Below are 12,798 nucleotides of genomic sequence, written 5' to 3'. Positions count from 1 at the left end.
TAGAGAACTAAGATCCCATATACTGCAACTAAAGATCCCATGGGCTGTAACTAAGACCTGGCACAGCCAAAAAAAAAAAAAAAATAGTGGTCCTACCATGGCAGGCAAATTCAGGGGTTGAACAGGTAGAATTATATCCACCTGTTTTCAGGATGAGCACAAGGCAACATGGTTGGGAAATTAACCTGAAGTTGATTGGGAATGAGAACCTAGGGCTATTTATTTCAATTACCTAATGTGAGACCAGGCCTTCTACACTCATGTTTACCGTTATAAGGACCAACATATATATTTCTCAGCCCTGCACTTGATAAGGCAATGGCAACCCACTCCAGTACTCTTGCCTGGAAAATCCCATGGACGGAGGAGCCTGGTAGGCTGCAGTCCACGGGGTCACTAAGAGTTGGACACGACTAAGCGACTTCCCTTTCACTTTTCACTTTCATGCATTGGAGAAGGAAATGGCAACCCATTCCAGTGTTCTTGCCTAGAGAATCCCAGGGATGGGGAGCCTGGTGGGCTGCCGTGTATGGGGTCACACAGAGTCGGACACAACTGAAGCGACTTAGCAGTAGCACTTGATAAATACACTTTTCCATGCCTCACCGGCCAGAACTCAAGAGGTTTGACCACTTGATCATTTAAGGCTTCATCCAGCAGTAAGTTCTGCGATTCTGTTATAAACACCTATCAACCCGAGTGATCTCAGGAAGCTCCATGTCTCTATCATCCATTTCTGAGCCATGACAGGAGGCAAGTGGCCAAAAGGAAGGAGCACTGAGTAAAAGGAAGCAGACAGAAAATCGACGGTCATGTCAGTAACTGAGCACACCACATGGGCCCCCACTGCCTTCCAAAGCCAGAGAGAAATGTTACATCACTCACTGGTCAGCCACAGTTCTCCTTTCCCACTTCCACTTGGTATGAAAAATGGGAAGCTGATGGTGAAGTCTGTGCTCAAAGAAGCAGCTGGTAAACTGATTTCAAAAGAGAAAATGGATCAGAATGATCAAGTCATCTGTGGCAGGTATTTTTAAAAGGGCATGACTGTTGCATGAAAGATATTTGCTAAGGAATTTTTACCTCAGGCGTTCAAGTTGAGAATAGCAACAGAAGACTCCCAAGGGCTAAAAAAGCTTACGTGACTAGATGGAGCTGTCTGGAAAGTGCTTGGCCAAGGGCAGCCCCAGCAGTGCCCAGAGGGGACCCTCCCCAGCCCCAGGGTGACTGCCCAGGGCCTCTCTGAAAGCAGTGTTCTCTGCTGGCTTTGCATGAGAACCTGGCATATAAGCTGAATTACTATCATCATTGCCAAAAAACAATTATTCTAATTCTGGTCTAATGATACTAATCTAAAAATTCTATGCTCAGAAACTGTCCTGTGCCAAGCTTCAGATCTTATTATTTAAACATCACCGGGCTTCCCAGGTGGCTAGTGGTAAGACATAAGGCATGCAGGTTCGATCCCTGGTTGAGAACTACGATCACACATGCCACAGTCAAAACAAGACCTCAAGTGATGAGCAGGTTTATAAATGACTATGCTCCTTCAGGGGCTTCCCAGGTGGCTCCAGTGGTAAAGAACCCACCTACCAATGCAGGAGACATAAGAGACACGGGTTCAATCCCTGGGTCAGGAAGATCCCCTGGAGGAGGCCATGGCAGCCCACTCTAGTATTCCTGCCTGGAGAATCCCTGTGGACAGAGGAGCCTGACTGAGGTCCATAGGGTTGCAAAGAGTCAGACACTACTAAAGCAGCTTGGCACGCACAAAGATCATCACTGTCTTCATTCTGAAGATCTTTCATCAAACTTTGACCAAAATCATGATAAAATTCAGACATTAATGATATAATCTCTAATCCTTCTTCAGTCAAAATTTCAAGAATTTTTTTTAAAAAAGGAAATGTTTTAATGAGCATAATAAATTTGGACTTCTTTTTTTTCTAAACTTATACCTTAATGTTTGCACAATGAGCAAGTATTATTTTTGTCATCTAACTAAACAATAATAGTTTGCATGCAGTGTTTTGGAAACATATAAATTAATGAACATGGCACAGAAATGGATTACAAGAACAGAGACACCAAACTATTGATCTGCATTGGTGGAATTGCATTGCATTGGTTTTCAATGTTCTTTTCCTCATTTGTAGTTTCCTAAGAGCACAAGTTACTTCTGGAAAAAGAAAGAAGAGAAACAACAGAACAGGGAATTGGTTCTGCAGCACAGAAACCTGGCATTCATTCTCCCTCAGGTATATAGACTTTGCCTGAAAGCCCATTGCTGGGGGCATCTCCTGTGAGCAGTGAGGTCCCTGCAGAAATGTCCTGGGTTCTAGCCTTGCCAGGTTATCATAATCCCAAAAGCCTCAATCCCAGCTTACCCTTCTTGTGCCATCTTAAGGGTCCTGGCAAATATGTGTGTTAAAGCATTCATTCAAATTCCATTTAGTTTTGAGATTTCTGATAAGTTCTCTTTTTTTTTTCTTTTTCTCAGAGAAATTATTTTTTAAAGGAGATTCCTGATGATTTCTTGTGATATATTTTTATATGAGATTTTGATACTTTTTTCTTTGCAAATTTTCCTTGTTTATTTTGGAAAGAAGATAACTTAAAATGGCATTTTTTCACATAGGGATGAAAATAAGATTACTTCAAAGTCTCTTCTTCCAGAGTTAACAATTCACCCATGTTTTAGAGTCTATAAATATGTAGGGTATATAGTTACCAGTGATCTAACATAGGTCTGCTCTGAACACCAGCTTGTCTCCATAACTTTAGTTAGTTCAGCCACTGGTTGAGAATACAATTGTGAGAGGCACCAACCCACAGTTCTAACCCTGGTTCTACCTTTAATGGCTATGTGACTTGGAAATAAGAGGGGTGAATCTGCATCTCAGATTTGTATGGGGAAAATGAAAATTATAAGTAGCTACCTTACAATGGTCTGGGGCAGATTTCATCACAGCAATTCCTGATAGACCACCTGGCATACTGCAAGCTCTAAAAAAACTGCAGACTTTCTTATTCCCTCCTGGTAGCACTGATATCTTCTATTTGCAGTCAGTCATATGCTCCAAGGTACTCACACCATTTACTTCACTGAATCCTCAAGCAGCTCTAACCCAAAAGTTACTGTCCCTGTTTTATCTTTTTTGTAAACAGATGAGGAAACTGAGGATCGAGGACACACAGCTTAGAAAGAAGCTCCAGGCCTCTTTTTGCTCAGTGCCCGACTCTCAACTGGGCTTCCCAGTGGTTCAGATGGTAAAGAATCTGCCTGCAATGTGGGAGACACGGGTTTCATCCCTGGGTGGGAAGATTCCCTCAAAAGATTTCATGTGCCACTTGTGAACTTATTAAGATTAAATTTCTTTTTAAATACTCTGCTATTCAGTCAGCAAAAACAAGACCAGGAGCTGACTGTGGTTCAGATCATGAACTCCTTATTGCAAATTCAGACTTAAATTGAAGAAAGTAAGGAAAACCACTAGACCATTTAGATATGATCTAAATCAAATCCCTTATGATTATACAGTGGGAGTGACAAATAGATTCAAGGAATTAGATCTGATAGACAGAGTGCCTGAAGAACTATGGAAGGAAGTTCATGACATTGTAAAGGAGGCAGTGATCAAGACCATTCCCAAGAAAAAGAAATGCAAAAAGGCAAAATGGTTGTCTGAGGAGGCCTTACAAATAGCTGAGAAAAGAATAGAAGCTAAAGGCAAAGGCAAAAAGGAAAGATACACCCATTTGAATGCAGAGTTCCAAAGAAGAGCAAGGAGAGATAAGAAAGCCTTCCTCAGTGATCAATGCAAAGAAACAGAGGAAAACAATAGAATGGGAAAGACTAGAGATCTCAAGAAAATTAGAGATACCAAGGGAACATTTCATGCAAAGATGAGCACAATAAAGGAAAGAAATGGTATGGACCTAACAGAAGCAGAGGATATTAAGAAGAGATGGCAAGAATACACAGAAGAACTACACAAAGAAGATCTTCATGACCCAGATAATCACGATGATGTGATCACTCACCTAGAGCTGGACATCCTGGAATGCGAAGCCAAGTGGGCCTTAGGAAGCATCACTATGAACAAAGCTAGTGAAGGTGATGGAATTCCAGCTGAGCTATTTCAAATCCTAAAAGACGATGCTGTGAAAGTGCTGCACTCAATATGCCAGCAAAATTGGAAAACTCAGCAGTGGTCACCGTACTGGAAAAGGTCAGTTTTCATTCCAATCCCAAAGAAAGGCAATGCCAAAAAATATTCAAACTACCACACAACTGCACCCATCTCACACGCCAGCAAAGTAATGCTCAAAATTCTCCAAGCCAGATTTCAACAGTACATGAACCGTGAACTTCCAGATGTTCAAGCTGGATTTAGAAAAGCCCAACATCTGTTAGATCATTGAAAAAGCAAGAGAGTTCCAGAAAAACATCTACTTCTGCTTAACTGACTACACCAAAGCCTTTGACTGTCTGAATCACAATAAACTATGAAAAAATTTTCAAGAGATGGGACTACCAGACCACCTGAACTTCCTCTTGAGAAACCTGTATGCAGGTCAGGAAGCAACAGTTAGAACTGGACACGGAACAACAGACTGGTTCCAAATTGGGAAAGGAGTATATTAAGGCTGTAATTGTCACCCTGCTTATTTAACTTCTATGCAGAGTACATCATGAGAAACGCTGGGCTGGATGAAGCACAAGCTGGAATCAAGATTGCTGGTAGAAATATCAATAACTTCAGATATGCACATCTGCATATCTCTTATGCAGATATGCACATCTGCACCACTCTTATGGCAGAAAGTGAAGAACTAAAGAGCCTCTTGATGAAAGTGAAAGAGGAAAGTGAAAAAGTTGGCTTAAAACTCAACATTCAGAAAACTAAGATCATGGCATCTAGTCCCATCCCTTCATGGCAAATAGATGGGGAAACAATGGAAACAGTGTCAAACTTTATTTTCTTGGGCTCCAAAATCACTGCAGATGGTGACTGCAGCCATGAAATTAAAAGATGCTTGCTCCTTGGAAGAAAAGCTATGACCAACCTAGACAGCATACTAAAAAGCAGAGATTACTTTGCCAACAAAGGTCTGTCTAGTCAAAGCTATGGTTTCCCAGTAGTCACATATGGAGGTGAGAGTTGGACCATAAAGAAAGCTGAGCACTGAAGAATGGATGCTTTTGAACTGTGGTGTCGGAGAAGACTCTTGAGAGTCCCTTGGACTGCAAGGAGATCCAACCAGTCCATCCTAAAGGAAATCAGTCCTGAATATTCATTGGAAGGACTGATGCTGAAGCTGAAACTCCAGTCCTTTGGCCACCTGATGTGAAGAACTGACTCATTGGAAAAGACCCTGATGCTGGGAAAGATTGAAGGCCGGAGGAGAAGGGGACGACAGAGGATGAGATTGAATGGCATCACCGACGCAATGGACATGAGTTTCAGCAAGCTCTGTGAGTTGGTGATGGACAGGGAAGCCTGGCGTGCTGCAGTCCATGGGGTTGCAAAGAGTTGGACATGACTGAGCAACTGAACTGAAGTGAGCTGATTCATACTTTACAAGAGATGTGTTTTTTCCAGATGGCACAGTGGCAAAGAATCTGTTTGCAGATTCAGGAGACAAGGGTTCGATCCCTGGGTCTGGAAGATCCCCTGGAAAAGGAAATGGCAACCAACTCCAGTATTTTTACCTGGAAAATCCCATGGACAGAGGAGCCTGATGGGCTAGAGTCCATGGGGTTGCAAACAGTCAGACATGACTGAACACACACACACACACATTCATACTATAATCAAATCAAACCGGTGGGTTGTTTTTTTTTTACACCACTCCAAATTAATTGGGTTTTGCTTAGTGAAAAGAGCATCTGAGGCTCTTATTTAGAGCTTACTATGTATCTCAGCAACCAGGTTGGGTGTTCACATCCATGGCCACAGTTAAACCCACAGCGACTCTATGAGGTGGCATTGTCATTGTCCCCATTTCATAAATGGGGCAACTAAGGCACAGCTAAGTGCAGGATTGAGATACAAGCTAACTGTCTCAAACTCCAGCTCGTAAGACTCTGCTGCTGCTGCTGCTGCTGCTGCTGCTAAGTCGCTTCAGTCGTGTCCGACTCTGTGCAACCTCATAGACAGCAGCCCACCAGGCTCCCCCGTCCCTGGGATTCTCCAGGCAAGAACACTGGAGAAGGTTGCCATTTCCTTCTCCAATGCATGAAAGTGAAAAGTGAAAGTGAAGTCGCTCAGTCGTGCCCGACTCTTAGCGACCCCATGGACTGCAGCCCACCAGGCTCCTCCAACCATGGGATTTTCCAGGCAAGAGTACTGGAGTGGGGTGCCATTGCCTTAAGACTCTGGTATTATCCAAATCGCACTTGCCTGCCCAACTGACCATACATTTTGCAAGGTGCTTTCACACACAGCAGCTATCCCGACGGGATGGGGAGCGGGGAGGTTACCAGTGTTCTTTTGTGTATGTGATGAAATCGAGGCTCAGCGCTGTTAAAGGAGCTGTCAAAGTTACCCGGCCTTCTTCCAGTCCAGCAAGGACACATAACTCCCTCACTCCAAATCTCATTCTCATCCCTAAGTCTCAAATTCCTTTGCACGTGTATTTTAAAAGCGAGATGGCAGGAGACATCCTGTCATTCCTGCAAAGTAACTGTGCACTTCACGGCCTCAGTGTCAACCCTGAGCGCTGACAGCGTTGACAGCTTGACCGGGGCTCCCGGCTCCAGCTCCGAGCCAGCGTGGGCATCATTGACGCGGAGGAAGTGGGAGGTGAAACTGCTCGCAGAGCAGCGCCTTGGGACGGTGCCAGCACCGCGTCCCCCATCCCACCCCAATCTCCTCCCTCCAGGTCCTCAAGGGGTGAAACCCGAGACTGCGGGGTGTCAGGACGCGGTCCCCGGACCAGGAGGCAGGGCGTGCCCTGTCCCACCAGTGCGCAGGGGAGGGTGCGCGGAGCCCCGAGCCTCTGCTGGCTCAGTCCCCGGGCGCAGCGAACCCCGGCGAGCGGTCAAGCCGCCTTCTTAGGCCACCGGGACCCACGGGGGCGGGAACTGCGGCTCCCGGGATCTCAGCACCGTCTTCCGGGAGGACCTGGCCCGGGTCGGCGCTGGCGGGCAGCCCCAGGCCCGACAAAGACTTCACCTCGGCACGCTTCGCGCCCTGCCTCAGTTTCCCTCACCCCGCAAGAGTGCAGAAACCCTAGATATCAACCGAGGAGCACCCCAGACCTAAACGATTTCCAGAGGACAGAGCTCACCCTCGCAGCGGAACCCTCGCCCCGACCTGCCGGGCGGCCGTGACAGCACCCCTACCTGCGCCGTGGCCCCTGCCGCCACCGGCCGGGGCGCCCTGGGGACCCCCGCCCAGCATGCGCCCCGCCGGCTCCTCCCGATCCGCCTCCGCCTTCTCCAGCTCCGCTGCGGCCAGAGGGCTCTGGGCACCCGAGGCCCGCGTCCGGGGAAGCTAACGGCCGAGCCGGACGGGAAGTGGGGAGGGGGCTGGCGAGGAAGGGGAGGCTCCTTCCTCCTCCCGGGCTGGACCGGCTGTTTCCTCTCCAGCCTCGGCCCAGGCACGCGCGCGCGCGCGCACACACACACATACAAGCTGACGGCTGGAGGGGGCGGGGCGAGCAAGCCCACAGCCTGGGTCACAGACCTCCGAAAGCTTATTTTTCACTCTCCCTCGATGTTGGACGAAAATGAGAGGGGAAGTGCAGTGGAGAGGACGGGTGTTCGGGGAGGGGGAGACTAGGAGGCTCTCCTTGGGGGGTGGGAGGGGTGATCTACGAGGGTGCCTCCCAGACACTAATTAGGGAAGTGACCACAGGGTTGATGGAAGAGCTGGAGGGAGTGAGAGGGACTCGTTTCGCAAGGAGCGGGGGGAGGATAAGGGGAGACTGCAGCTCACCCTGGGAAAGAGAGCGGGACGAGTAGTTCTACATGAAATGAGTATCCAACTGTTTGAATCTTCTGGCAGCAGAACTGGGCTGGCCCCAGATCCGCCTCCCCACGTTGGGCAGCCAGCCCAGGACACAACTGCGATCCGTGCTGAGCTCCTAAGCCAGCCCACTCGCCTCCTCTTGTGTTCATTCAAGGAGGCTCCTGGAGCATCCCTGAAGAGGCACCTGCCAGAAACGGTTCTCGCCTTTAAGGAGCTTCTCCGGCCTCCCATTGGGGGAAGATAAACATGTGCGTGTAAAACTAAATAACGACGTACAGCAGAATATGCCAAGAGCCAGAGGTCTGTCACGAAAGAGTGTAGAAGTGGGGGGAGGGGCGGTAAGAGGGAGTGCTGTGAAGAAGGGTCAGAAAGGCTCCCTGGAGGAAGGGGAAGGATCGTCCTAGACCTGGAGGAGAGTCGAGGTCGTTCAAAAGATCAGAACCGTGTGAGTGAAAACACCTTTATATGCCTAGACAGAATGAATGTGAGCGTGAATATGAAGAGGGTGGGGAACCGTTGGATGAGGCTCAATGTAATGACGGACACCACCAGAGATCTGGATTCACTGCAGTTTGAGAGATTAGAACAAGCTCTGTTTGCTTAGCTAGTTGACAGAAATGGGAGGCAAGAGGTGACCAGCACTAAATGATGTGGAAATGCCAGAACTGCCTTCGTACACTGTAAAGGAATTATCTAAAGGCTTAGGCAGATTGAAATATTAGCATAGATTTATCACATAAGACCCACTTACTGACTCCCAGAGGGTCCAGAGGACACAGCATTCACCGTGACTCTGAGAAATAACTTTGTGACCCAGCATGCCTGGTCAACTCTTCTCTGTAGATCAGAAATTACAGTGGAAACTGCACCACTGCAGTGTGGGTCCTTAAATGCAGTGAGAATAGTTGGATCCCAGAGCGGCTGGAGCCAAATGGTGGCAATGAGTCACCCAAGGCAGGGCGGGCATGGTTTCTGTAATGGACAGAAAGGCAAAGCAGCAACCAGAATAGTCTGACCCCCACAGACCTATGGCATTGACCATCCAGGATGAGAATTCTACTGAATTCTTATGTGATCTATATGAGCAGGAAAGTTCTTGGTCAAACAAACAAAAGCCTAACCTAAATTCCCAAAACAGAGAAACTCCATCAGTTCCCAGACTTGAGTCAATTTGCAGACCCCAAACTCCTTGAACAAAGGGGATGTTTGTCTCCTCCAATATTCTGCAACGTTGTCAAAAATATATACTATTACTCTTTCTTGGAGCCTTCCCCAAAGGGACATGTGGCCTTTTACTAGGCTGACTGTGCACTGGGGAAAAGGAAATAATCAGACTTTTCAGGATTTACTGGACACTGGCTCTGAACTGACACTGAGTCCAGGACATCCAGAACATCACTGCAGTACTGGTCCAAGCAAGGGTTTGTAGAGGTCAGGTGATGAATGGAGTTTTAGGCCCATCTCATAGTGGTCTCTGCACCCATACTGGGGTTATTTCTCCAGTTTTGGAATGCACTGTTAGAATAATTAGACTAATACTCAGCAACTGGCAGAATCCCTTCATTGGCTCCATGACCCTTGAAGTGAGGGTTATTTTGTGAGAAAGAGCCAAGTGGAAGCCTCTACAGCTGCCTCTGCCTTGGATGAGCAAAGTGGTTGCGGTGGCAGTCCTGGAAGTTATCTAGAGGCTCAGCAATACAGACTTGCACTCAGCAAAGCCAGTCTGACCATGGCCACTGCTGAGGGTCCAGTCCACCAACAGCATGACCAATAGTGTGGCAGCATTCCCCAGTTAACCAAAGGCAATACTGCCTTCTTAGAGAGACTGCAGAGAGTAATGCCACCATCAAGGACTTGAAAGATGCAGGGGTGGTGATTTCTACCACCTCCCCATTCAACATGCCCATGTGGCCTGTGAAGAAGACAGATGGAGCCTGAAGAATGACAGTGGATCATCATAAACTAAACCAGATGGTGATTCCAGTTGCAGCTGCTATACCAGATGTAGCTTCACTGTTTAAGCAAATTAACACAACCCCTAGTATCTGCTATGCAGTATTGGTCTGGCAAAATGTTTCTTCTGCATACCTGTTAGTAAAGACCAACCACAGGGCAACCTTCTTTCAGCTGGCAAAAACAGCAGTACAGTGAAGACTGCCCTCCCTCAAGGATAGATCAGTTCTCCAGCCCTACATCCTAATTTGGTCAAGCAGGGACCCTATTGCCTTTCTGTTCTAGAAGACCTCACACTGGTCCATAGCACTGATGATGTTATGCTGATTGGACCTAGTGTGTAGGAAAGAGTAGCTCTTCTAGGCTTATTGGTGAGACATTTGTATGTTATGGGGTGGAAAGCAAATCTGACAAAAGTTCTAGAGATTTCCTTCTCAGTGGGTTTTCAAGAGATCTGGTAGTATAGGCTATCCATTCTAAGGTGAAGGATAAGAACTTCCCTGGTGGTCCAGTGGTTAAGAATCAGCCTTCCAATGCAGAGGATATGGGTTTGATCCCTGGCTGAGGAACTAAGATCCCACACACCACAGGGCAACTAAGCCCACATGTCACAACTACTGAGTCCGAGCAGCACAACTACAGAGAAGCCCCTGTACTGCAACAAAAATCCCACATGCCACAACTCAGACTCGATGGTTTCAAATAAATAAATATTTTTAAATAAATAAATAAGATGAAGGATAAGTTGTTGTATCTGAGAAGGCAATGGCAGCCCACTCCAGTACTCTTGCCTGGAAAATCCCATGGACGGAGGAACCTGGTGCGCTGCAGCCATGGGGTCGCTAAGAGTTGGACACAACTGAGCAACTTCACTTTCATTTTTCACTTTCATGCATTGGAGAAGGAAATGGCAACCCACTCCAGTGTTCTTGCCTGGAGAATCCCAGGGACGGGGGAGCCGGGTGGGCTGCCATCTATGGGGTCGCACAGAGTCGGACACGACTGAAGCGACTTAGCAGCAGCAGCAGCAAGTTGTTATATTTGGCCCTTTATATGACCCTGGTGGCTCAGACAGTAAAGAATCTGCCTGTAATGCAGGAGACCTGGGTTTAGCCCCTGGGTCAGTAAGATTCCACTGGAGAAGGGAGTAACTACCCACTCCAGTATTCTTGCCTGGAGAATTCCTTGGACACAAGAGCCTGGCAAGCTACAGTCCATGGGGTTGCAGAGAGTCAAACACGACTGAGCGACTAATATTTTCATAACCAAAACAGAGACACAACACATGATGGTCCTCTTTGGGTTTGGGACACAACATGTTCCTCATTTGGGAATGCTGCTGCTAAGTCGCTTCAGTCGTGTCCGACTCTGTGCGACCCCATAGACGGCAGCCCACCAGGCTCCCCCATCCCTGGGATTCTCCAGGCAAGAACACTGGAATGGGTTGCCATTTCCTTCTCCAATGCATGAAAGTGAAAAGTGAAAGTGAAGTTGCTCAGTTGTGCCCGACTCTTAGCGACCCCATGGACTGCAGCCTACCAGGCTCCTCCGTCTGTGGGATTTTCCAGGCAAGAGTACTGGAGTGGGGTGCCATTGCCTTCTCTGTTTGGGAGTGCTACTCAACTCAGTGTACCAAGTGACCCAAAAAGCTGCTGATTTTGAGTGGGACCAAGAACAAGAGAAGTCTCTGCACCTCATCCAGGTCGCACTGTGAGCTGCCCTTTGCCGGCTGAGCCTCGTGATCCAGCAGATCCAACAGTCAGTGGTAGATGCTGATGGAGGCTGGGTCAGAGCCCCAGAGGGAGTCACCTCACAGACCCTTAAGATTACAGAGCAAGGCCCTGCCATCCTCTGGGGATTTTGAGAAACATTTTACTTACTACTGGGCCTAGTAGTAACTGATCATTTAACCATGGGCCACCACATCACCATGCAAGCTGAGCTGCTTGCCATGAACTGGCTGCTGCCAGAACCACAGGCATAAGTCCAGGGGTGTACAGCAACACTCCATCATCAAATGGAACTGATACATATGAGACTCAGCTCAAGCAGACCTAGAGGACATGCTTAAGTTCCATGAGGAAGTGGCCCAAGTGCCCAAGGCCCCCACCTCCCTCTCCCTCCCAGCCTGCACCTGCGGCCTCAGGGCCGGCTCCCTATGATCAGCTGATTGAGGAAGAGGAGACTTAGGCCTGCCTAATGTTCGGGCACCACCCGAAAGTTGACAGCGGCTGTACTACAGCCCCTTCTGGAACATCCCTGAAGGACAGTGGTGAATGCAAGTCTGCCCAGCTTGCTGGCCTTTGAGCAGTCAACCTTGTTATTCAGTCTGCTTCAAAAGAGAAATGGCCAGAAGTACATGTAGACACCAGCTTATGGACTGTGACCAATGGTTTGGCTGGATGGTCATGGATTTGAAAGGAACATGTCTGGAAAATTGGTGACAAGGTGATCTGAGGAAGAGGTAGGTGAATAGACCTCTCTGAACAGCCAAAAAAACTCCAAGATACTGTGTCCCAGGTGAATGGTCTGATCTCAGCAGAGGAAGCTTGTAATCCTCAAGTGGCTAGGATGCTGTTCTTTGGGTACCAGTCAGCCTCCTTCTCCAGCTACACTTGACATTGCCCAATAGGCTGATGAACAAATCAGTCATGGTGGCAAGGCTGGAAGTTATCCAGAGGCTCAGCATTACAGACTTCCACTCACCAAGGCCAGCCTGACTATGGCCACCAATGAGGGTCCAATCTGCCAGCAGCAAGACCAACAATATGGCAGCATTCCCCAAAGTGATCAGTTCAATTCAGTCTCTCAGTCGTGTCTGATTCTTTGTGACCTCATGGACTACAGCACACCAGGCTTCCTTGTC

The 12,798-nt window shown here is 47.8% G+C and overlaps 1 protein-coding gene across 3 annotated transcripts in view; it reads right to left on the bottom strand.

The window, feature by feature from the left end:
- Nucleotides 1-7,584, bottom strand: part of DISC1 (DISC1 scaffold protein) — a 413,164-nt gene extending 405,580 nt beyond the window's left edge. For all 3 annotated transcript variants that reach the window (XR_008717104.1, XM_055588267.1, XM_055588259.1), the window contains exon 1: nt 7,352-7,584. Coding sequence is in view for 2 of the 3 variants with exons in the window: in XM_055588267.1 (XP_055444242.1) it covers nt 7,352-7,409 (58 nt within the window). In the remaining variant the exon portion in view is untranslated. The remainder of the gene's footprint in view (nt 1-7,351) is intronic.
- Nucleotides 7,585-12,798: the final 5,214 nt, after the last annotated feature.

The sequence above is a fragment of the Bubalus kerabau genome, chromosome 1 (assembly GCF_029407905.1).
Source record: "Bubalus kerabau isolate K-KA32 ecotype Philippines breed swamp buffalo chromosome 1, PCC_UOA_SB_1v2, whole genome shotgun sequence".
NCBI lineage: Eukaryota > Metazoa > Chordata > Mammalia > Artiodactyla > Bovidae > Bubalus > Bubalus kerabau.
The sequence above is the reverse complement of the archived record's forward strand: the minus strand, read 5'-3'. Positions and strand labels throughout refer to the sequence as shown.